This window comes from Phalacrocorax aristotelis, chromosome 22 (assembly GCF_949628215.1).
Source record: "Phalacrocorax aristotelis chromosome 22, bGulAri2.1, whole genome shotgun sequence".
Lineage (NCBI taxonomy): Eukaryota > Metazoa > Chordata > Aves > Suliformes > Phalacrocoracidae > Phalacrocorax > Phalacrocorax aristotelis.
Genome location: NC_134297.1, coordinates 2,218,539 through 2,244,612, shown reverse-complemented (window position 1 = coordinate 2,244,612; position 26,074 = coordinate 2,218,539). Strand labels below are relative to the sequence as shown.

Below are 26,074 nucleotides of genomic sequence, written 5' to 3'. Positions count from 1 at the left end.
GGATGCCTAAAGATGCAGATATGTACTTAGTAGGATTTTCAAAGTGCCTAAGGATGTAAGCGCCTTACATACTTAGGAATTTTTTTTAAATCCCATAAGGTGCCTATCTGCATCTTCAGCATCTAAAGACTTTCAAAAATCTCACCACAAGTCTGCCTCATATTTTACCAGTCTCTTACTTTTTCCTAATAATCGTATGTCATTTTGTAATCAGTTTTGATAATGCTGTTTAAACAGAAGGAAGTGAGAGAAAAAGAGAATATTTTTGAAGTTACATTTTCTAGACTATTGTGCTCAGTATTTCTAAAATCTACAATCATCTGTAATGATGAAAAAATGCAGAGTATTAAATTGTCATCTATGTCTAAATTCAGAAATTTATGGATAGTTATTTATGTAAGCCTTCAAAGAAAAGTTACACCACTTTCATTACTGTTAAATATCTGCCTGTTATCAGAATCAGAAGCTTGCTGCATTTTCTCTGTGCTTAGGAAAATGCAACCGATTGAGATCACCTGGATTTAGATCATCCTGATTTAGTTTATGAGGCTAATATATCCAAGCTGCAAACCTTTGGCTCTTATATTAAGTATTATTAAGAAGCAGAACTTAGAAAACTATTGGATCACATAATCTAAGTTTCTTCCCTTCGGGGATCAGGAGGGCACAGACCCATAGTGTTACTGTTCCAGCAGTTTGCTCCATTTAAAAACTTCATAAAATCCAGTAAAATTTAGTAAAACTATATTTAGAAGACTGAGCAACTGCTTAGTCTCGCATTCAAGTGCAGTTAAATTCAGGACTTACCTCTCTAAATGATGCCTCTTATGTTTCTACGGTGATTTCTCCTCATGCAGTTGGTTGTCATTACATGTTAGAATTTAGAGTGGGATCTCTGTGGTAGTAAGGGGATTTTAGAATTTGAAAAGGCAGTGAGAGTCAAGTCAGTAAGTACGGCCATAGTAACCTAGCTGAGATTATGAACTGTGTGGTTATGCTTACTAAAGGGAAGTCATTCAAAGCTTTGTAAGGTTTTGAAACAGGAATTTTAAAAAATCATTTTTAAATTACTAAGAGCAACAAAGCTGCTGGTTTTGCTGCACAAATCTATGTGAGGCTATATATAAAAATAAACACTGACCAAGTAAAATGAATAAAAATACGTAGTTTTATAAAGTTCCAGCTTGAAATGGTAAGTTCAGAAAGTTTAAAACATCAAATGAAAATAAACCAGTCTCTCTTCTTTTGAGGTTAAAAATACTTCAGCAATGGAAATACCCACTCACTGGTTGATTTCATACATAGGTATCTTCCTGTTTAAAAGGCAGCCTTCCATAGTTACTTTGCTGGCTAAAAATACAGAGCATTTTTCTGTTGGCCGCCCTTCAGTGTTTGACTCAATATCTATATATATGGGAATACTCATCACACACTGTTTTATTCTAAACTGTTAGAAAATAAAAAGTTATTGTTTTCCTATTTGTCTACTCTGCTAATGATGTTTCTGCACTAATTGCGTCTCTCATGTATTTTGGTATTTATTGGGAGAAACAAACCAAAATTTTTACTTTCTTCTTCTGATATGAAACTAAAAGTTTATGTGTTCTGTCTCTGAGGAATGAGCTACACATTAAATCCAACTGGCACCCATCCCATCACTATCCGCTTTCCAGTTTTACTGAAGGAGGTTTGAACAGAAAATTAATTGGCTTTAAAGCTGCCAAATCTGATCAGCAAAGCTCAGCTGGTAACTACGTTTTCTTTAAGCTTCTCCTCCTGTTGTTTAAGCTGCAGTGCCTTAGTAAATTAACAAGAACCGTAACAAAAAATGAATGGATTTTTAAAAAAAAATGTGGAAACACCTTAGACAAAGTTCCAACCCTCTTTGAGGTCAAAGGCATTTTTGACAGTGAGTCTTCTGCATTTCTGAGCTTGCTGTGAGTACCTCCACAGTCTGGAAAGTGTAAGTGATGACAAACTAATACTCAGTTCCTCTCATAGCTCTTCTATTTTCTAAGAACTAAAAATGGAAAATAGCAGATGATGCAGAGACAACTTATGTATTCAGCAAAGAGAAATCTTCCCCGAGAAAAGGCTAATTGTGACTGTTTACTTAAAATGAAACTGCCTTTTAGCATAGATGTGGAAATGTGGATTATAATAGAAAAACACCAGATTGAGTAGGTAATATATGTGTTAAAGGCTCATGATGTTCTGTCTAGAGTTCATCAGAACTCAGTTTTGCTAATTGCAGAATCTTTTTGTCTTTGAATTGTCTTTGAAAACCTGATGATGAAGGCAGCATTGGAAAGGAGCAGCAGAGTGGGTGTTTTACATCATCACGGTGAACAGCCAGAAAAATAGGGCAAAGAATCATAGGCCAATCAGCCTATCTCACATCTTGTAGAGAGTCTGAAGTAAATTTCTTAACAAAGATTTTATAAACACCTGGGGAGCAATAAATAAATAACTTTGAAAAAATTCCTTTATCAGAGTAGTTGACTTAATATGGAAAAAATATAGATAGGCTATAGTTTGTTGTAATTGACACTGCTCTGTATGATATTATATAAAAATGAGAGTAATCAGGAAGTAGGGGCTACATGAATGAGTTAAAAAGTCAACAAAAGGAATACTAATTTTTTCTGAAAGGTCACCCTAGGTGGCATCCTGTAGTGTTCTCCTTCAAGCCTTGCTTATTCCATATTGTCCTGAATGGTTTAGAAGGAGGACATTAGAGAATAGAGTTAATTTTTCACATGGCAGCAAGCTAGGAGCAGTTGCAAATGCTATCAATAACACACATTGAAAATTCCCTATAATCTCCATAAGATGAAGGGCCAATCTGAAATCAAGATAAAATTCAAAAAAGACAAGGGAAAAACACTATGCTTAGCAAGGGGAATCATATAAGTTACTTACAAACCAGAACAACAGCTATCGTTGGTACGACGTTGTTGGGTGGTGAAAAAAACAGAGCTGGGATGTGTTAGATGTAGGACAGCAGATAAGACGTAAAAACATAGTGTTCTCCTTTACTCTGTGCTACTTTGGTCTTAGCTGGAGGATGGTCTGCTTATTAAAAAACAAGAGGGCAGTGTGGGAAACAGGAGTAATAAAGGGTGAAGAAAACATGATCTGTGAGGAAAGGTTGAAGCAGTTGTGTTTGTGTAACTTAGAGAAAGCACAAATCAAGGGAGGGCAGGATAACAGGTAAGTTATAGAAAGGACAGTAGTCAGGTGTTTGCTGTGCCTTGCAGAAAGGACAAGAAATCAGCTCAATTTGCATCAGAAGATTTAGGATGAGTAATCATCTGTCCCATCTTAAGCCCAGTGGAATGGGCTACCTAGAGTACTGTGTATGCTGCCTTGCTCTCTCTCAAGGGACAGGGCAGCTTTTAAGAGCTGCTTAATAACAGGAAACAAACATAGCCCTCACGGTGCATTTGCAAAGCGCTAGCAGCTTCCGCAGAGCATCCTGAAGAAAAGGGCCCATCTAAAGTCCATCTTAGTTTGAAACAGCAGAGCACGACCTGTCACTGGTCCTTCCCTATCTGATTGGATGGGCTTATGTGGTGTGGCAACCAATATTCCTAAAGCCTTTTGATTCTTTGAGGTACAAAATGGGTTACTCAGATTTTGAAACAAAACAAGGAAAAAGTATTTTTGACAGGTGAAAAAGAGAAGACAAGATGACAAGAATTTTTAAAGGAATTGCCTTGAAGCCTGGCTGCCGCAGGGCGCAGATACTCTCCTCTCTTCCAGTTTCTCTAGCTACAGCCGGCTAATAGTGAAAAAATACTTTTTGCACCAGTGGTAACGTATGCTTTAGCTGTCTTGGCACTTCAGCAACTCACCTGGCCCGGCTGCCGCGCCGCTGGGGCTCGAGGCAGGTCGCCCGCACGCCCTGCGACTGCCTGGCCTGGCTGTAGCCGTGGAGCGGAGTGCTGGCAGGCTGGCTTATCCATCCTGCCCTGCTAGGGCAGACCTTCCTGGCTTTTATTCTGAAATGGTGGTGTCAGGCAGTTCTCTCCAACCGATCCATCAGTGCTGGCTGCACACTATCGTCCTGGCACCGGTACCTTTGCCTGACCATCTCCGATTTGATGCCTTCTGCCGAGCGGAATATGTTTTCCAAAATCCTTTTGTCTGCCATCAGCCTCCTGCTTGCTCATTTGCGGCATTTCCTCTGCTCTTTGATGCAATTCATTCCAGGTAAAATGCATAAACAAACAAATCCTCCTATCCCATCATCTTGGAGAGGGGTTTTCTGTTGCTGTTAAGAGCTGCTGCTGTCACAGGTCGGTAGAGCGATTTCATTTCTATTGGTCAGAAATTGGGAACTAAGCAATTTGTAGTGTTTGTTAGAAGCCAGGAATTCTCTGTTACTTATCGAAAAGATAAACAGCAGAGGCAAGTACATTGCACAGATGCCCTCGGATTACGAGCAGATACTGATGGTTTAGAGCTGGAAAACCAGTAGGCAGCGGATTCTGCCTGCAAGGGAGTCTGCTGTGAAACGTGTGAGCAGGATGTGAAAGGGAGAAGATTGTTTAGAGCAGTGACATTACTGAGGCTTTGATCTGAACATACAAGTGGAAAACTACCCCAAGGTTTGTTTTTTTTTTTTTTGGTCCAAGAGAGTGAGATCTGTTATCGCAAAATAGGAACCACTAAAGATCATGACTTAATTCACCAGAATCTCTGCTTTTTGGTGGTGGTGGTTAGATCAAAGGATTGCTTCTGGGGTATGAAAGATGTGACAGGTTCTCAAACCTGCCTTGTTGTGCCACCAGAACACATCCATGGATACAAATTTAGGAACAGTCCAGGAGGTTTCTTTTTCACTGTGCATGTTACTAAGCTGGAGTAAGATCAACTACCTCTGTGAGATGGAAGACAGAAAATTCAGAGACAGAGTAATTAATTAATGCAAACTAAATGACCAGATATTAAGTCTGGCATTGGGAATGTTATATAAAACAACCTATGGTATTAGCATTTCAAGGTGTCAAAATACTCTCTTGCTGGGAAAAAAACCTATAGACATACATTTGTGATGTTCTTTTGATCTGCTAGCAGATTGCAAAAACTGTATAATGTTTAAACTGGGGCTATCTGCTAAATGTAAATTCTCTTGCACTCTACCTCTTTCATTATGCTTTGAAGCTGAACATAAAAAGGAACATAAAGAACATAAAGGAATAAGGAACGTAAAGAGCTGTGTTTATTGTCTTGACTACCTGAGTGATGATTACCTCGTTTTCTGTATCTGTTTGAAAATTACGGATTTTCCCTGACATTTACTAAGGTCTTCTTTAAAAAGCTTGCTGCTGTAGAATTGTCTCAGTTTAGCTAAAAGGTGAGAATGTTGGATCATGAAAAAGAAACCCCTCTATTATTTGTTCAGGCATTTGAGTGAAACAGTGATAATAAAAGAAAAAAGTGTGAATAAAATTTCTTCCATCTGATATGTTTCCTGTGACACCGGCAAAATTTTCCTAACTCACCAGTTGTTCAGGGTGCCTTTCTAGGATAAGTGTTGCAGGGACTTGGTTGTGTAAATCGGTATTTAATAAAGAAATAACTTTCTTCATGTCATCAAAAAAACACCCCTGAAGTGTAGAATCTATTTCTACAGGTGTCTTTGGGAAATCAACAGATATTTCATTTCATATGTAAGAGTATGCAGAGTTCACAGGTGCTTTTCTCCCTTACCTCCCTTTGACAAGCCTTTCTCTACTCCTTTTATCCATTTCTTTTTCCCTGTGTTTTCTGTCACTTTTATGTTCTTTGCTTCTTTGCCTGTTAGTAAGGAAGTGGGCGGCTGAGCCCCTGACAATGGGAAATCAACAAGCTAGATGGAACAAGGAGTCAAATACGGGGACTTCCCAGCAGACACAAGGCAAGTGCAACAACTTCAGTTCAAATCAGTGTGGGACACTTGGGTGAGCTGAGGTGTTCAACCCTGGCGAAGGCAGAGGGTGAAGGCTGGAGTCTGGATGGCAGCAGTCAGTAACTACAGCAACTTCAGTTCAGAGTGGGGGGATGGGGAAAGCTGGTTTCCATGCCCTGTTGTTCCAGTCTGTGATTTTCAGGGACCATAACATGGCCCATATCTTGTAATAGAGGATTTCCAAATCAGCTGTATGGTTATTCTGAATTTACTTGAATCCTCAGGGGAAATAGAATTCTTGCTTCACTCTCACTGCTTGAAGAATACCAGCTGTGAGCATTCTGTTTCCTAAAGTCTGCTCTTAAGTCTGGTATTGGATGTCCTTCTGAGTCAAGATACTAGACCGTGCAGTTGCATGTGGAGACAAATGTTGGTGCTCCCTGTGCCTTGGATTGGAATATGTAGGTTAAAATCAAAGTGGATGTGCTATATTCAATGCGATTTCAATTTCGCAGCTAGGAAACAGCTTCTGTGTTTCCTGCCTCCACTGTTAAGATTTTCTGTCTCACCCATTGCTGTTTAAGTACAATTTAATGTCTGACTCAGTGACTTCTTTGGTACAGAAACTTTTTCAAGATCCTTGTCATTGGTTCCACTCTTTCTGGATATAAATAATCGATCCTAGGATGTCAGTTTGTGACAGGCAGAGAAATCATGGCATGCTGCTCTTTGAATGGAAACAGTACAGGAACGAACAATGCCAGGCTATGATAAGTCTAGTAATTGCTTACAATCTTTAGAAAAGATTTGAGGAAAAATTACAATGCTGTATTTGGCACTGCCTCTGCTCTGATATGCCAAAGGAAGATTAAATCTTAAGCTTACTTTTAAAGGTTTGAGGTAAAATGGGAATTACTGTCCAGAAATGAGATTTTTGAGCTGGCAGATTGTAACCTTGTGCTGATTTTCAGGTATTTTATTCAGGCAAATGCAGTAAGGCCATTGGGACTGTAGTGTCTTTGATTTACTGCTTATTCAAGTTCTTCCGTCTTGGAGTGTAGCCAAAACAGTACAGCAGAGTCAGTATTTAATTTTATTTACATATTGCTTAAAAAAACAGTTTGTCTTCTGTCTTCTGCAGAGATTAGTGCCTTCTTGAGTAGCTAGATGTTACAATAAGTTAGGCTTTATGACTGAGCTTTTATCTGAAGGTGATACACCTTTATTACAATTGCTCATGACCAGTGCATTCAAGTAAGAAGTATTTGTGTTCTACCTGCTCAGTGCATTTCAGAGTCGGTGCAGATAAATTTAAGTTTTTAGTATTGAACTGTGGTTACATTTGGAGGGTAGATGTTATTCAGTTTTGTTTTTTTTTAATAGAGAAGTGTAGGATGTACAGCTGTGGTGTTTTGTTCTGTTTTTTTTTTTCTTTTTTTAAGCACTGCTGTGATCACTTACAGCTTAGCAACAAAATTATTTCCTTTGAGATGTTTATTCTGTATTGTACTGTCCTGCATACATATTGCAGAAGCTTGATTTTTTTTTTATTTGACTGCAAGCCTTTCTGTGCTGACAGGGGAATGAATTACACTAGGCCCTTCTGGTCTTAAGTCCATGGGCTAATTAGCATGTATTGTTTGCCCCTGGTGCTACTGATCAATCTCAGTACATTGCACAGATAACGATTCCTTAAAAAAAAAGAAACAAAAGGACAGGGTGTATAAAGTCCCTGCAAAGAACCTGTCTGACCACACCCGCCCAACCACCCTTGCAGTGTTCAAATGCTGCATTGCTGGTCAGCAAGGAATCTGTCACTAAGGAGTTCCCTGACATCTTATTTCCAGATCAGAGTAGTGATCTGCAATACTGAGGCAGTTTAAGTAATGCAAGTAAAAAGCACATTTTTTGTGTGTTGTGTTGAGTTTAGAGGAGGTCATTGCATATTTTTGTCTTCTGTTTCTTGTCCTGAATGTCTTCAGAGCAAACTTACCAGAGCAAACCTGCTTTTTTTTTTTTAAAAAAAAAATTTCCCTTGCGCCCCTCCCCTCCTCCTGGCTTTTCAAAATTGTCCTAGAATGGCTTGCCATGTTTCTGAAAACTTCTGTTTTGACTCAACTGGGTGTCATGATTTGATTATATTTTGCATGCATTATTGTCAGGATCTTCAGCTCATTCGGGTGGTTCCCAGAGGGAAAGATAGCACATTATCTCACTATGCTTGTTTCTTTCTGGTCTGATAGGACAGGGTATTAGCTTACACGTTCTTGTTGTATATAGCCTGTTGACTACGACTTGAAATGGATTATAACTAGATGAATTCTAACTAGATCAGATTTCAGGAAGGATTACTAAGATGATCATGTGAATGGCAAGGTTATTGCAGGAGAATGAAAAGGAAAAGAACTTGTCTTGTTTAGCTTAGGAAGTTACATGATTGCTCACTCTAAATACAACATGTGGTAAACACAAGACAGGGAGAACTACCGAAGCCACATAACAGTGCTGACAGAAGAGCAAGGGGGACAAAGTCCCCTATGAATAAAGTCCTTCTGTAATTCAGAGGATTTTTCTAATCATCTGGGCAATGAGCAGTCTTCCAAAGAGGGGATAAGTGCCAGGAAACGTAGTAACTTTTAAGACAGAGTTCATATATATGACTTTCTGGGACAGCAGTTGGGAGGAGATGACACACGAGGTCTTTCCAGTCCTGTTCAGGCTCTTTTGTGAAGTTTATCTTTCTAAATACCTGTATGTAATTACGCTGCTCTCCAGAAAGTTTCTATTTAGTACCATCCTTGGTCATGCCATCTTTGTTTCTGCTTGGATGCAAAAATGTCTCCTTAGGGACAGGTTGCTCTTATTTTTTCTGCATATTTTACATCTTTACAAACTTCAGCTTGGCCTACTAAGGCTACATTTCTGCAAATACTGATGGCAGTTGCTAAACCTGTCAGGTGTTGGTTTGTATGAAATGCCTCTACTTCCTTATGTCAAAGGAAATACTCTGAAGCAGGAGTGTTGGGATCAGATTGAGTGCTTCATATAGGATTTAATCAGAACTTAATTGAATTTTAAGAGGGAGAGGATGTTGGTGGTTTGAGGTTAATTGCTTTAGCCCTGCAGCCTGAATTCTTTATCTCGCTGACTTACCATATTAGAGATCTAAAGAAGGATTTGAGGATTGGCAAGCCAGAGAACTACATTGAAGGGATCTTGCAATTTACCTTCCTGCATGTCTAACACCCATTCTGTCTGTGGCTGTTCTAAAGAAGCAAGCTCAGAAAAATGCTGTCTCCCAACTCAGTTCTTTTGCAGATGTTCTCCTGTCTGAAATAACAAATTTCCTCTGTAGATGTGAACACATGATTTCAGAGACTCACAGGTAAATTGTGCAGCAGCTTCACTTAATCACCTGGATTAAAGAACGTAGGCTAGAAGAAGCAGTGGTGAAAGTGACTAGTATAACCAGAACAAATTGCTGCATCAAAAAATCAGAATGAAGTTCAGTATCAGTCTGGTATCTGTTCAGTGCATGGTCTTGTCTCTACTAGATCCTGTTCAGGAGTAGATTTCTGTGTGCCATGCGGTCCTTTTTTTAGCAGTGTTTCATTTATACCTAAATCTTCATCAGTTCTAGTTTAGCTCAGGGCTCAACGGTCTTACGGTGAGGGTGGAGCAGTGCAGCAAAGCAACTCCACTGGCCTGTGGGTGTGAAGCCTGCGACAGATGAGGAGGTGCTAGCATTGGGAGAGAAGGCAATAGCGTGCATACCTTCTAGGTAAATCCACCTCTGCAGCTAAATGGATTGCTAAAACAATCCTTGTGTTGATGAGGCTTTGCAAGCCAGGCTACTGGAGCCAATAAGTGTCTGCTGTTAGCACACAGCATTCCAATCAGTTCCTGCTTTCTTGACGCTTTTGTGCTACAGCTGTGCTTAATCAGGGGCATATTGCATTTAAACAAGAGGCTCCATCAGAAATTCTCCTTTTCTGCTATTGCTTATTTACTTACCAGGTAAATCTGTTGGATCTCTTTTGTCCTGTCCTGTAAATATATTTCAGTGCAGTTTCATTTGTGTTCTTCCTGACTTCCATTTTTTTGGAGGAGAGTGCAGTTATTTTCTGTTTCGTGTTTTTTTGTGCAAGTGGAAAAGCCAGCAATTGCCCCTTTGAGCTTCTGAAATCAGATAGTACTGGTGAGTTTAAGAATCGAACTGTACAGCTTTCAATAGCCTATAAGCTTCTAGTCTACTGCATTTCAGATAATGCCAGCTTAGCAGAGTCCTCCATGTACAGTGTAAGGAAAACATGACAATCTATATTCCAATACTTTGGGGTCTTCAACATCATGTTCGTAACATATGTTGCGTAACAAGGTATGGCTTGCCTGGATTTAGATTAGTCCACTGGGACTCCAGTGGATTGTTCTGTGGCATGTTCTTCCTAATGAGCTGCTTTTTTTTCCTCTTCTTTTTCTAGAAGAGCCTTTGTACTATGGGCAGAAAAAACCGGCTGGGTTTTGGTTGTGTTTTTTTTTCTTTTTTTAATTCAGTAGAGGATGTTGTACAGTTTTGTTAAAAATAGGGCATTGTTTTGAAGGCACCTAACGCCACAATACATCCCCTCCCCTAAACTCCCAAGCTGGGAGATCCTGAATTTTGGCTCACTATTCAAGTTAAAAGGAATATCGGTGGCATAAAATTTCTTCACTGTGAAATGCTGCTTCGTACTGTGAGCAACCTTATAGCACGATTTTTCAACACTGTTTCAAAAACCCTTGTTTAAACCCAGCTCAGATTAAGTCCTAGCCAGAAGTGTCTGAGGCAGCACTGACCACGTTTGACCTGGATATTGCTTGTTAAATTGTATGTCGCTGTGTGCTGGTGAATTCATCCTTAAGCAGCAGTGAGCGTAAGCACAGCGAGGGTTGTGATGCCATAGTGCATGCTAGAGGCCATACACAGCCATCCTGGCATCTGATCTGATAGCATGGAGTTGAAATGAACTGTATCTTTAATTGCAATGCTCCAAACCTCAAAGCATGGACAGTGCTTGTCCCTGTCCTCTGTCTTCAGCTAGCTCTATGCTGTATTGATTTTTCTTTCCCATGTATGCTTTACTGCAAAAGCTTTTGCAGTCAAGGGCTTTATGAAAAACTTTTCTACTTTGCAAACAAAAAGGAAGAAAATCTGGGTCTACAGAAGAATCAATAATGAATATGGCTATAAAGATTAAAGGCCACACACTAGTGACTGAACAGTAGAAGGACCTTAGAAAGACTTCAAATGCAGCAGAAGTAAAAAAGTCAGCAGCATATACTGCTTGAGTACCACGGTCTCTTTTTGATGTGTTCTGTGTTGTTGTTCTGTGCTCTGCTTTATGTTTGGAAACACCTCGGGTGATGACTGATTAGATTACAAATCATGGGAAAATGTCACAGTATGTACACTCTCTTCTGTCTCTTTAACTCACCCATGATTGTGATACCAAAGGTGGAGTTCGAGGGTGTTTTAGAACGCAGTTCTTCTATCTGAGGTGTGCCCTGCTCTGCCTTGCTTTCGGAAACATTATTGTATAGAGGCACCATGCACTGCTTTGCAAGGTACCTAATTACATCTTTCTGCTTGTAGCTTTGGTCTGCAACAGTCAGACTAGCTTCTTTCCATTACTTACTTCAGCAGACTGCTTGTCAGAAACCACTGGGAGATTATTTTTAGGGCTTCTCCTCAACATTACTCTGTGTATCATCCTAACTTGGAACAGATTTATTTTTGCAACCTCACAGACTCTTATGATAAATATCCATATGTCGCTTGCTCTTAGTTACTTATTGAAATAAATTCCAACTATAAGCTTCTGTAATTAAAAGTTCTTTTCTTTCCTATCATCATATATTTTATTACCTCCTTTGGACTGCAGAACTGGTGTCTCTAATGGATTAACTACAGTAGAGTTAAATCCACTGGATTTTCAGGTCCCTGTGGATGTGTGGGATGTTATGGGAACACAGTTTTAGTATGAATATCCATTACAGCTTGGCTGCTTGTAGAATGCTGAGTGCTATTCTCCTAGACATCAAAACTCAAACTCTAGCAATTGTCTGTTTATTCAAGTGAAAATCTTAGTTACCTGCTTTTTGTTCTCACGGCTTTCTTGGCAGGTTTAAAAAATTCCCTACCCAGCCCATCAGAAGAGCAAATCACATGCCAGAGCCCCAAGGGTTTGCAATGCATCTCGCTCTTAATGCAGACAGTAGAGGAGACCCCTCAGCCCATCCCAGCGAAGATCAAAGGACTTATTCCTAAGTGGATTAATGGCAGTCTTCTGAGGAACGGTCCTGGGAAGTTTGAGTTTGGCGAGGACAAGTAAGTCCAGGTTTGCTGAGTTTGTTAAATGATTCTGGCCTGAGCTCTGCCTAAACCTAAACCCAGATATCTCACCACTGTTTGGAGCTCCTTGTAGTTTCTTTTTAAGTAAGGCAAGGAAGAAATGCATATGTTTTCATTCTTTTAAGAACAGTTGCTACCTCATCTGGAAACTCCCAGTGGGCTCTCTGAAAATAGGAGCATTGTTAACTTTTTAAGGTTGGAGAAGCTGAGTCATGGAGAGACTGTGACCTTCTCTCAATATATAATGAGGGAACAGAGCCGGGTATTAAAACATCCATGGCCCTAGCCCTTTGTTATTAACAAAAGTCCATCCCATGAGCACTTGAAATCTGGGGCAGAATTTATAAAGTTGATTGCACTAAATTATGTGAGTTGCTTTAGAAGCCAATCCCTCTCATTTTAAAAATAACATATTAAAATATTTCAAGAAGACAACTACTGCCTTTGGCTTGGAATCTGCCATTCTAGCTAGCGACAAACCTAGCTCTTCCTCTAACAAAGCTGATGGCAGCAATTGGCCAAAGGGGATCATCTTATATTTCCAGAGGTAGACCATAATGTTTTCTCAAAATTTCTCAGAGATTTCTCATTTCAGAAAGAATATCATTGTGCAAACAGCTGAGAGCTAAAGGGTCCTTATTGTGCAGTTGGGCTTTCAGTAATAATTCCTATTCTTGTTGCATAGTAAAGCACAATTTCTATTCCCTATGCAGGTCTGCAGACTGATTGGTTTACCAGTATAGATTATTTCCCCCAAAAGCTTATATATAGCATTTTCAGAAGTCCCTGAGGTCCACTTTCAAAAGTAAGACAGGGAACCCAAATCTCACTGAAAGTCGGCGTTTGACTTCAGATCCCACAGCTGCAATTGCACCTGATTTGTTTCACTCAATTCAAATGTTTTCCCAGACTCCTCAGAAGCTATGTGTGTTTAAGTATTCATGGGATCTGGGCATTACCTTTATACAAACAATAATAAACCTAAAGGCAAGAGGAAACAGTATAGGAGAACATCATATAGTGCCCAACTCTTGTTCTCTTATTTATCTCTTCTTGAAGATTTAACCATTGGTTTGATGGAATGGCCCTGTTGCATCAGTTCCATTTGGAGAATGGCACAGTGACATACCGTAGCAAGTTTCTGCAGAGCAGCTCCTACCTGACCAACAGCCAGCACAACCGCATCGTGGTCTCAGAATTTGGGACGTTGGCAATGCCAGACCCATGCAAGAGTGTCTTCGGGCGCTTCATGTCACGCTTTGAGATGCCACGTAAGAGGGTTTCTAAGAAATAACAAATGTTCTGAGATTTTCTTGGGGAACTTGTAGTTAGGTTTAAAGGGAGATGTAAGGAAGTCTGGCAGGCCTATTTGGAGCCCATGTTTTTCTTAGAAGATGACCCCTTGGAACAAAAACCACAACAAAAATGCAAGTTGGTGTCAGACTTAGTTGGGAGAGGCACATTCAGCTTAATGTTTCGGTGCCACTTCAGCTCACTAGATTCCAGAGTTTGTTATAGATTTCCAGCAGAAATCTTTCCCTGAAGAACACCCTGTGCAGTCCTGATAATGAGCATTACAGTCTGCCATTCTACCTGAGACACAGCTTTGCCCTTTAAACACCTTGCCTTGCTAAGCTTGTAGGGTAAGTGGGCTAATCCTTCCCTTCCTGTACTAAGGTGCAGGAGATGATATGAGTAGGGTGAGAGACGGTATTGCACAGGAATGGAAGTACCATTACCTATAGGATTCTTTGTATGTCAGGAAAGAAATAGGCAAGCAAAGTACTTTCCACTAAAACCAGAAGAGACCTAGAGTTCGCAACTTGTTGCTCATGTGTGTGACCATCTTCTGCTTATCTTCCCTGAGGAGATGGGTCCTGTCCTGCCATCTTCTGTTCTGTTCAAAGGTGCTTATACCTTCACTCATTAGCCTGCTCCCCAACTCCCCACCCACCCCAGCTCTCTCAATACATTTCAGAACCATTTACACCGCTGATCTTTTCCAAGCTCCAGCAGGTTGTTCCTGCACACCCTTGCCTATTTGACTTCTTCCACACATGTAGGCTATTCCTCACTACAAGAAGGCCTGTTCTCCAGGCTTTTCCTGTACCAACTTCAGGCTCTGTGTTCACCATGCACACAATGTTCCGTTGAGGGAATAGCTTTTTCCTCAGCTCTTCTCAGCCACCTGGCTAGTGAGTCTCAGCTCCTCTAGGAGCAGCAAGAACAGCTCTGGCTGCTGTGCACGTGTAGCTCTCAAAAGGCATCTCCCTGACTCAGCTTTACAGAGAAAGAGAACAGGGAAGAAGCAGCCTTCCCTGTCCAAGCCCTGTCACACAAATAGCATCCCTGCCCTCCCCTCAGCCCAAGTTGTGGCTTCAAGTCTTGCCTCTTTTTTTTTTCCAAGGCTGCAAATCAAACATAGCGCGCTTCATATGGCTGTCAGAGGAGAGGACTTTGCCTAGGGGAGAAAGGGAGAAGGGTACGATTAAATAAGAGGTCAGGAACAAAGGGCATATGGAAGTATGAAGATTATCTTGGCTTCACTGCAGTGTTTTTCCTTGTCCTTTTATCCTGAGCACACCTGTGCAGAGTTCCCTGAGTACCTTTATAGATTAGTGAGATATTTCTACTCAGTCACAGAGGGATTAGTGTCATTGCAAATGGGTTTATTTGTTTAAACATGTCTAAGTTGCTATAATGTGATGTGAGCTTAAACAGAGCTATATACAACTCTGGGATTTCGTTTCAGAGACAAGTGACAATGCCAGCGTGAACTACGTTGTGTATAAAGGAGACTATTATGTCAGCAATGAGAACACCTTCATGTACAAAGTGGACCCAGAAACACTTGAAACAAAGGAAAAGGTGTGGGCTGATGGGATAAGGGGGTTATCTTATGGTACAGGAGAATCACTCCTCACTGTTTCTAAGAGCAGAAAGGTGGAACCCGGATTCCAAAAGAAATGATCAGTGCAGCTCTGGGCCATAGCCACAAGCATCTCTTCATGGTGCGCTCGAGTCCCTGAAAACTCTGTTTAGCAATAAGGCAGCTCCCATGAGTGAAGATTTAGCCACTGCCCACTGTAGCAAGCAAGGGGAGAGACAGATGTAGACTCACTTCCGTTTGGGTACAGCTGGCATTCTTCCAGTGCACTCACTACTTGTCTGGACTTGTCTGTACCTACTAGTGTGTGAAGAATAAAAGTGCATACAGGAAGAAGTTAACATCACTGATCTCAGATCTGTATTCTTGCCCTGTCTCTTCATTGTTCTTATCTGTTCCCTTTATCTCCTTCTTACACCCCCAGCTTTAAACACCCCAAAATGGCCTTTCAAAGTCTTGACTAAAACCTCTGGTGCAAATGGGTGGTGAAGTCAAGTCGAAGTTCAGGTGCCACTTTATTTTTTCCAATGCTAGCAAATGAACAAAAAGTCAGAGTAGAAGTCTTCCCATAGGTCCTGTACATAATCTCACAGGAGTGTGGCTGTATTTGAGGGAAGAATATGACTTATGAAATGACAGCATAAGCTGTATGTCCCCCTGCCTGCACCCTTAGAGGGGATTGGGTATTTGCTGGGCTGGACAACTGTGAGAAGGACTGAGGAAGGATTCTGCCAGTCCTGAGTCAGTATTAACTACTGTGCCTGTATATTGCCACAGACTATTTAATACCACAAAGTACCAGGCTCAGCACACCCTCAGTTCTCAAGGGAGCCGTTCCAGGAGTCCCTTCAGCTCTACAGGATCAGTCGTGAGTCATGAAGAAACTCTATTTATGAAGTATAGCGTGCTGCTTGCATATTGAAATGGAGAGTTTGACGATTTGCTATTTTATCTGTTTTGTAAACCATAATGCAGTGATGAAAAGATGTATGTGTATTTTTAGTTTGAATGTTCAGCTCTGTTGAGCCATCTTGCATTTAAAAAAAATCCCCTTAACCTGCTTTTTAGATGCAGACTGGTATTTTTTTGGCTAAGTGAAGAAATGGAAGGGACGATTTCACATTCAAACTCTCCGATTTGAGATGCCTTGAAAGGACATGGTTTTCTAAGCTGCCGGTGGCATGGTACTCTTTTTCTACTGGAGCCCTCCAAAGGGTCTCAGGTTGGATACCTGAAAGCCATTTTTTAAACTTTTGGAAAAGAAGCATATCATGCTTCAATGCATGGATTGATTCTTCCTCCAGCTTTTTCCTTCAGACTTTCTTCCCAACACATCCTATCCACTACCTGATCCCAAACTACACCCTAACCCAGGAACTAGGAATACATGTTAGCAGTACTCACAATTGCACCTTTGCCCTAACTGTTCATTCTAGCTGTAGGCAGTGAAGTCAAACTGTTTTCTCTGTGAGAAAAATAAATACTGACTGTTAATTAGCTATGGGTACTTTCAAAAAACTTGGAGATTTTTTTGGAGCAGTTACTGTTTATTCATGCATGTCTGTCTGTGTTTATTACACGGGATCCTAGCTAAAATGCTTATATGGGCAATACTCCCACTGTGTCAGCACTTCCTGCCGTTAGTAATGTTCATGTCTCCGTGATCAGCCATAGTCTCAGCCAGAGAAATGGCTAGTGTTATTAGTCCCATTTTACTGGTAGGACTAACACAGAGAGAAACATTGTTAATTTTCAAGGATTTCGGGAAGATTGCCAGCAAAATGAAGGCTTAAGCCCAGATCCCACTGTAGGGCCAAAATCATGAAGTTATTCTTCCTCAGACTTTCACAAAACCAGCATTTAGAAAGGCTGTGCCTTGCTACAAAGCAATGGGAAACTTCTATACTGACTGAAAATCTTTGGCATTTGCAGGTAGACTGGAGCAAATTTGTTGCAGTGAATGGGGCCACTGCTCATCCTCATTATGAGTCTGATGGGACAGCATACAACATGGGCAATTCCTATGGGAAACACGGTAAGACTGGCCATGAACAGGCCTAGCTTGTGGCCAGGGTGTACAGGCTGCTTCTTGCTGCTGCTTCAAGGAGCAATTGTTGAAGAAACTTCAGTGTCTAAAGAGATCTTGCAATTGCTGTTTCTCTTTGTGTCAAAATGATGGCAAACTAGATTAGTTCTTATTTCAGGGTGTCAGTCTGTCCCATAAAAATGGCTTCTCTCAGCAATTAGTTTCAAGTGTTTCTGTCTTTGGCCTGTGAATATCCTACAGATTCCACTCTTCCTCTCCCAAGCTTTGATGGAAAACAGGAGAATAATTTTTCAAGTGCCATCCAGTGTTGAAGTCTCATCTGAAGAATTTTGACAATTAGCCACACATTTTCCACTTAGAATAATTTGCGTTTGATAAGGACCGTAAGCTTTTATATAGGAGAGATGGTGGAATTTATTACAGTGACCTGGCTACCTTACAGCAAAGCTGAATTTTATGGGATATTCTTCCGAAAACTATAAGCATTGCATCTAGTTGGGATGTAGTTACATTAACATGGCTGCTCAGAGCTTGCCTTCACTGTTAGTTACATGAAAGCCTTCTTTTTCAGGTTCCTGATGCCTGTGAAAACAGCCTCTGCTCTTTATTATGATACCTCAGGCTGGTTCCAGTTCACTGAACAGTCATCCAGTTTTGATAATTTTTTGTTCTTGCTGTTTTCATTTCCTTTTGGCTTTAACAATATCTAGCTTTGCAGCACATGCTGTTTTCAGCTGGAGAGACCAAACTGCAGATTTTTATTCAAATGTGACATTCTTTTCTGATTTTCAGTTTTATTAAATGAGCATCAGTCACCACTAAGGCTCAAAGTTTTCACTTCCTTTGATATACAAGCTATGAATTTGGTTTTCTTCCTGATCCTGTTATTGTAGGATACTCTAAGTTAACATAAGGAATGCATTGCAGATAGTAAAATTAAATGGCAGTCTACCAGACCGAGAAGATCCTCCTACTTCCTTTCAAGCTTCTTTTTTTTTGCTAGGCAATCCTCTGTTGATTGTTTTATTGACTTGATAACTGGCTTTTTGTTTTCTGCTCCATTTAGCTATGACCATAGTTCCTACTACTCTAGGGAAACAGAAAGGAACAGAGCCTGACTTTGGTTTCATGAATGTGGACAGTCTCACATCTTCGTGGTGTTGAACACCCTTTCTCCTTTCCAGGGTCTAGGTATAATATCATTCAGGTCCCTCCACAAAAGTCAAACTGTAGTGACACGTTAGAGGGAGCGAAAGTGCTGTGTTCCATTGCTCCAATGGATAAGATGAAACCCTCCTACTACCACAGCTTTGGTAAGAATACTTTCTGTCTCAAACTCTGTGAATTTAGCCTACTGTAAGGCAGAAAGGGCTGTTCACTGCCTTCTGCCCCCGAGATGTTTTGTTGTCTCATTTGCTTGATCCTCGGATGATAACTCCTTCCTCCTCTTTTCAGGAATGAGTGAAAACTACATAATTTTCATTGAGCAACCCATCAAGCTGAATCTGTTGCAGATTATCACTTCCAAGCTCCGTGGGAAAGCCATTTCTGAAGGGATAAGCTGGGAGCCTCAGTACAATACTTGCTTTCATGTGGTGAATAAGCACACTGGGGAGGTAGGCGGATCCTTGGCCTTTCCAGGAGCTGTGCAGCTGTAGCTGGAAACTTAGATAGCAAGAGAAGAATGCTGGGTAGCAACTAAAGATAGCTGTATGAATCAATCCAGAATTTCTTGCAGCATAGGCTTTATAAGCATAGGTGTAGGTTTATTAAAAACGGGATTACTTCATGCATTTTCCTCTCTATTGATTCATTTCTTTGCCAGCCCTAAAAGAACAGGCAGAAATAAGCAGTTTGGGGACTGCAGCACAGGGATTGAAATGCATTTCCCAAGTACTATGGAGTATAAAAAGGTCACTCATAGCCTGGGAATGATGCTATAGGGATGGACTCATGACAGCAAGGGGCCTATCCTGGGGTGCTTTACATTTTGGCTTTTCTTCATCTGTTTTTGCCTACTTACTGGCTTAAACCAGCTGTTCTCTAGAAACACAGGGCACAAGACAAATACCAAGGAATGAGTGGGGAATGAAATGGGGGAGGAGAGAGAAGACTCTTTGAGGTGTGGCCAGGATCTTTAGAGAGGAAATTTAGCCTCTCTTTTGGTCACTATAGGTGCTGCCAGGGCAGTGGTACAGTAAGCCCTTTGCTACTTTCCATCAAATCAATGCTTTTGAAGATCATGGCTGTGTGGTCCTTGATCTGTGCTGCCAGGATGATGGAACGACTCTGGCTACTTACAAACTTCAGAATCTGCGGAGGAGTGGGGAAGGTCTAGATCAGGTAAGGTCTCTGCATTTGCATTGCATAGGATCTGATGGGGCCCCATGTCAGTTTAGTTACTTTTCTGAAGCAAGTTTCAGGTTGGTAGAATGGAAAACACAATGGGGGACTGTCATGGTTTAGCCCCAGTCAGCAACCAAGCACCACACAGCAGCTCACTTACTCTCCCCACTCCAGTGGGATGGGGGAGAGAATCGGAAAGACAAAAGTAAGAAAACTCATGGGTCGAGATAAGAACAGTTTAATAATTAAAATAGAAGGTAATAATAACAATAATAGTAATGATGATGATGTAATTAAAGGAAAACAAAAAGAGAGAGAAGCGAAACCCAGGAAAAACCTCTTGGGTCACCACCTGCCAACTGACACCCCACTAGTCCCTGAGCTGTAATCACTGCCCCCCAGCCAGCTCCCCCCAGTTAATATACTAAGCATGACATCACATGATATGGAAGATCCCTTTGGCCAGTTTGAATCCACTCTCTTAGCTGTGCTCCCTCCCATCTTCTTGTGCACCTGGCAGAGCATGGAAGCTGGAAAAGTCCTTGACTAGTGTAAGCCCTACTTAGCAACAACTAAAACAGCGCTGTGTTATCAACATTATTTTTATACTAAATCCAAACAACAGCACTATATCAGCTACTAGAAAGAAAAGTAACTATCGCAGCCGAAACCAGGATAGGGACCACAAGGCAGAGGATGTGAACTGGGGAAGGGAACCGTGACTATATGGAAAAACTGAAATTATGATCTATAGATATGTTGGTATTTTTCTTTCCTTTTAAATTTCTTGAAACTTTTAAAACTGGTGTGTGACACACATCTCCGTCAGCCTGGCAGAATGTACTTTTTTAAAAAAATCTCGTTTTTATGATACTCATTTTCCATATCCCGTGTAATAAGAGCTTTCCCCCGAGCAAGTATGCAAAAATAAGTTTTTGCATGACTTTTAAAGGGCAAAAGAGAAAGAAACGCTGTTGTTTAAAGGCAATAGTTCAGAAAACCAGCCTTTATTATGTAAATCCCATAAAAACATCACAGAAACACCTACACTGTTCCTCACATTCACCTCACAACAGCATGTACTCATAAATCACTTAGGTCCAACTCTGTCCAAAGCACCGTTTAAAGCCATGTGAGAGGCATTATTTTGCATAGGTCAAACATTGGAAAAGTGGGGGTGCTTTCAGTTTCTTGTACTGCAGATGTGTTTATTGGAAACCCACCATACTGTGGGTGAAGGGCAGGCATTTCTACAACATGTTCAGACAAATCTGAACTTCCTCTGTCTGTGTTCTGAGCTGTCTAGAAGCAAGTCAATTCCGATCTGAAAAGTGTATAGTTGTGTCCCCATAGGGTCATTTTGTTCTGCTTTCCTTTTGCTGTTTTTTTTTCAAAGATGCAGTGAGCATGAATTCAAATATAGCATAGCATTAATACGACCAGCTTTTGTTTAGCTTTCTCCGAGCACAAAAGAGCTATAATTTGATCTATCTGAAGGTGTCCTTATGTCAACGTTAGGCATATGTTTCCAATACCCACATTCTTTAACTGACAAGTAGCATAGCCATTAAACTGTATACACACGCATGAGTGCGAGTCATTTCGAAACAGAATCTTAAATTTATGCTGCACCTAAAGACTAAGGCATGCCTGAGCATGATTTGTCTGTTTTCCCCAAATCATGCTTAGTGCTTTTGCTTGCTGACTAAACCATACTTTTTCTGGCAGAGTTCCTCAGCCAATGAGTTTACTGTGCCTACATAAAACATAAAAACTTTGAAAATAGGGTTTCAAGATTAACACATATGATTAAAGTGAAGTTTCATGTTGAGGTGGTGAGTTACAGATTGAAGTAACTGAAAACCACCAAAACAGGGTCCTTGCCACCTATTTTACTCAGAAGGCTAATATTTTGAAGTATTATTGGTTCTAAACTTGGCTTGAACAGAACTTTAGTGGCAATGGTGGAATTATTCCTCTCACACAACCTGCTGAATGTCTGCCTTACGGGGGGCTGCTAATTTGCTCCCCAAGTAAATCCACCATAACCCTAGACTTCCAGACATGAAGTCCATGCGTACCTGAGAACGGAAGAGGAAGATCATGCAGGCTAACTTCCAGCACCGAACTGACGTACAGTAGTCTCCTTCTGCTCTCCTTATCATCCGGGGGAGAGGGAAGCTCCTCCAGAGACTGATGTAGAGCATTTAGTCAGATATTTCCAGTCATCATCTGGACAAGACCCTCCTTCTGTTAATTTCACAGACAGCCAACATTTACACTCCTAGATTAACAGCAAGCAGTATGGTTGATGTCTGTATTGTGCTGTCATCCCACAAAGATCTGAGACAGTCTACAATCAAGCAGTTTTTCTTCTGAAGCTTTGTAACCACGTGCAGCTTATATACTTATAAAGTTCTTTTTCCATGCATGGTTCATGTTACTTAAAATAATGGGCAGATTTCTCAGTGCTTTTTTCAGCCTCAGGCTTCCAAAGTGGGACTGCCACTAATCACTAATAGAGGGTAGGTAGAGGGTGGGTTTCCAGCAAGGGTATCCCTTCTGCTTGCTCAGTGCTATGGAGGTCCCATTTTCTGTAATCCCCGTATTAGCTCACGATCTTGGCTGGGCAGGAAGGGCCTAAGTCACACAGTCAGTGGGGCATATGTGGATAGGCTGTAAAAAAGATCAATGTAAGTCTGTTGTAACTGAATAAAATATAGTGCAGCATATGGCCCAGTGCTGGGTTTAGAGGATAACTGGGTGATTTGCATACCCAGCTCAGCTTTAATTACTGTGAAAGCAATACTGACCCGTTTAATTGGCTGTCTTTTTGTTTTCTACAGTGAAGTAATAAAACAAACAGAGCCCTTACCAGAACTTGGTAAAACATGTAATAGAAAGAAGATGATGATTTCAGGGGTGGGACTTATGTCTAAAACTTCTGAACTGTTCCTAAATAGGGCACTTAGACTGAAATGCCACTCTTCTCTCTCCACCACAATAACTTTCTGTCTCCGTAATAGGTTTATGACTCAATATCCCGAGCTTTCCCTCGTCGCTTTGTTCTCCCACTGAATGTGAATTCAGACACACCTGTGGGGAAGAATCTGAACCCACTGTCTTATACATTGGCAAGGGCTGTGAAAGATGCAGATGGCAAGGTATGTATTAAAAACCGACATAACTGCATTTATGGCTGTGGTGAGATTGCCTGCAATAGTTATCATCCTGTGCTGTTATCTTCTCAGATCTTGTCCACCAAGCAAGCAAGGAAGCAAAGTTTGGTTGTTACTAAGATGGGACATAGTGTTTTAGTAAAAGACTACCATGTTGCCTTAAATGAGAGAGCAAAGACAGATTGTGACTTACAAAAAATGCCCAAGTGGATTATGAGCCTTTATGATAATTGGCCAAACTTCAGCTTCTTCATTGACAAAATCCTCCATGCTTTCACCTGGGTACAGAACTGCTCTTTGCTTCCAGCTCTGAACAGCTCTACAGTATGGCATTGAACACGTTGTCCACTATGAGTGGAGTCATCTCTGTGTGTACTTGGTACATCAGATTGCTGAGTGCTGGACCTGGGATTTTCTGAGCTAGGAGTGCAGGACTACATGGACTTGCTCCTGTTTTTCACATTAGACTGATCCTTGACATTTCCAAGGTCTGCTAATATGAGTCAGTTCTTTGGGTGAAACGCATATGGGAGACAGAATTAGTGCTTCCACCTGCCTCAGCACAATGTCAGGCTCATCTTTAAACATTTCTTCTCCACGATGGTTGTGCAGTCGGTTTGTGGGACCAGTCAGGTCTTCTGCCTAGTCAAAACTAAACTGACACACATGTAATGCATACTTTTAGGTCTGGTGCACACATGAAAACCTCCACCCTGAGGGCTTTGAAAAGGTAGGGGGCTTGGAGTTCCCCCAGATCAACTACTCTCGGTACAATGGTAGGAGGTACCGTTACTTCTATGGATGTGGTTTTCGGCATTTGGTTGGAGATTCCTTGATCAAGGTTGACGTGGAGACCAAGAATTTCAAGGTGAGGTGAAGTGCGATTATCCTTTTTCAGCAATGGGAGTCATTCCACTGAACTGGCCTTGAAGATATGTAATTTACTAGGCACTTTACTCTTCAGGGGTCTTTGTTCAAATGGGTCAGAGGTTCCTAATTTCATCTCTCACCTAGCACCTTATGAATGTGGCACACTTACTGAACAGAAGAGGATATCATTCAGGTTCCTAGACAGATGACAGAACAGAAAGGGTTTGATAAAGTATGCATGTGTCTTCCAGGTCAAAGAAAAGTAATCTCTTACCAGACAGTACAGAAAATACCCAAGTAGCATATGCAGGTGGAGATAAATGGCCGAAGTATTTATGACTCAGGCAAGAAACAAGGTTTAGGATATTTCTGACTGCAAACACAAGCTGGGATTTTTCCTGTGTCTCCATTAAGCAGGGAATAATGATCTCCAGAGTCTTTCTTGGAGGCTAGAAAGAGTTAGGAATCCTCAGAAAGAGACATCCATTTTAATTGCTCTGCTCTGGATACTGATTTTGCAGTAAGAATGCCCTCCTTTAGCACAGCTTTGGGATGCTATGGCTCTGCCTCCAATAGGAACAGCAGCTATGCCATCAGGTGGTGATTGTGATATATCTCCTCTCTGCTGGCATGGCACCTCTCTCTCTACATTGCCTGCAGGGCACAACATGGTCTGCACTAGGGTGGTGTGAAGGTGGCTGTGCTGGCTAGGATGGTGGTGTTTTCTGAGCTTGTAGCTTATACCTGTGCCAGTGCGAATTGTTGGATGAAATGAATAACAGGAATCCTTTTCACTCCCTCTTCACATGATGCCTGGCACAATGGTCATGCTGTCACAATGCTGGCACCATCATGCTACTGGAATAAAAAGAATGAATTAAAACATTGAACTGTAGGTTTCTTGGAGCACAGAGTATGCCTAGGTATCTTTGCAGGGAGCATTCCAACTTGCAACTCTGCTAAATATAGTGACAAGTATTAATGAAATGAAACACGTCCATATGTTACTGTGCTTGCTAGATTTGGCAGGAGGATGGATCCTACCCATCAGAGCCTGTGTTTGTGCCAGTGCCTAATGCCATGACAGAAGACAGTGGAGTCATCTTGTCTGTTGTGGTCTCCCTGACTGAGGTAACTTATTGCTACCAGTTCATCAAAGTCACATAGTATTACTTTCTAAACCAGAAAAATGAGTGTGAGACTCTCTGGCAGATAGTTCTAGCACCGTGCCCCTCTAGGTGTGTGTCTCTGCAACTGCCAAGCACAGCCAAGTAAACTTCAAGTCGGAGTGTACCGTGGAACGTCAGTGTTTCTTGAGTGGCACCTGTAACTATCAGCGCACCTGGCCACCTGTCTTACAGGCTTAGTCTGTGTGGTCTTGTTGTACCTGACCGTATGGCCTGATTGTATGTTTGGGCTCCCTTGTGGGCAACAGATGTAGTGGGTTGGTCAGTAGAATGAAGCTCAGGCTGGGCATTCATTCTGGCTTTCTTTTCATCCTGCAGAACCGAAGTGCTTTTCTGCTTCTCTTGGATGCAGAGACCTTCAGAGAATTGGGGCGAGCGGAAGTTGCAGTGCAAATGCCTTATGGATTCCATGGCATCTTTACTTCCCACTGACTGAAGACCTTGTCACCTTCTGTAACTCAGGGCTGGGTCAGGCTCAGAAAGAAAACTCTGCTTTCTTTTACCTCCCACCTTTGCATTATGCTCTGGACGAAGGAACTACTTTTTCTCTATCATATCCTCTGAGTTCCTGCTATATTCCTAACAATATACAGCAAAGGGTTGAGAAAGACAGAAGCCCCCTCACTCAAAGAGCCCACTGCTTTATCTTAATTTTCTGACTATCTTGATAGGCCAAATAGCAGCAGTTCACAAAGGCTGCCATGCATAAGTCTTGGAAGGGTGAAAATGGAATCTAAGATGACCATTACCTTCCCTTGGTAGCAACGTGCTCTGAAGGGAAGAGAGTATCGGTACTTAGGGCAGTGACTTTGGCTGAAACGTGTAAAGCAGAAGAGAGGAGTAAAACCAGCTAGCAACATGTAGGCCCAATGAAGGGATGTAATTTCACCCCCATTGCATAAAGATTGCCTTCAGTGAAGCCCAGCAAGCAGATGCAAACACTCACAGAAGCTGTCCTTGTAGTGCTTTTCTCTGTACACTAATGGTGCCCTCAAATAAAACGTTGTGAAGTATCTTCCTTTCTTTCCCTGCCTTCACCAGACCCATGGCCAACTTTGTGCTGTGCCGCAAGAGGCAATGGCTGCAACTCTGACACACACCTTATTATGTTACCTGGTCTTGTAGAGATGCATGACACATCTTCTCCATGCTCCTGCTTAAACAGCATAGCTAGATACAGCTCTGATAGCTAATATTTCCTGCTTTCCTTCTAATTCAATTAGTATGAAACATGTTGAACTCCATTGTGGCCTTGATACCCCTTTGCTGTT

General features: G+C 41.3%; 1 protein-coding gene across 2 annotated transcripts in view; it reads left to right on the top strand.

Annotated features, from left to right (window-relative positions):
• The window catches only part of LOC142067580 (succinate dehydrogenase [ubiquinone] cytochrome b small subunit, mitochondrial-like), a 54,611-nt gene extending 28,795 nt beyond the window's left edge, over positions 1–25,816 (top strand). Inside the window, exons 1-12 of one of the 2 annotated variants that reach the window (XM_075116351.1) lie at positions 4,088–4,215; positions 12,059–12,263; positions 13,347–13,558; positions 15,040–15,155; positions 17,107–17,209; positions 18,406–18,534; positions 18,677–18,837; positions 19,397–19,564; positions 22,594–22,731; positions 23,432–23,614; positions 24,637–24,747; positions 25,122–25,816. In XM_075116351.1, coding sequence (XP_074972452.1) covers positions 4,107–4,215; positions 12,059–12,263; positions 13,347–13,558; positions 15,040–15,155; positions 17,107–17,209; positions 18,406–18,534; positions 18,677–18,837; positions 19,397–19,564; positions 22,594–22,731; positions 23,432–23,614; positions 24,637–24,747; positions 25,122–25,235 — 1,749 coding nt within the window. In that variant the 5' untranslated portion in view covers positions 4,088–4,106 and the 3' untranslated portion in view covers positions 25,236–25,816. Of the gene's footprint in view, positions 1–4,087; positions 4,216–12,058; positions 12,264–13,346; positions 13,559–15,039; positions 15,156–17,106; positions 17,210–18,405; positions 18,535–18,676; positions 18,838–19,396; positions 19,565–22,593; positions 22,732–23,431; positions 23,615–24,636; positions 24,748–25,121 lie in introns of those variants that run through there. The other variant, XM_075116350.1, reaches the window with a different exon arrangement.
• Positions 25,817–26,074: the final 258 nt, after the last annotated feature.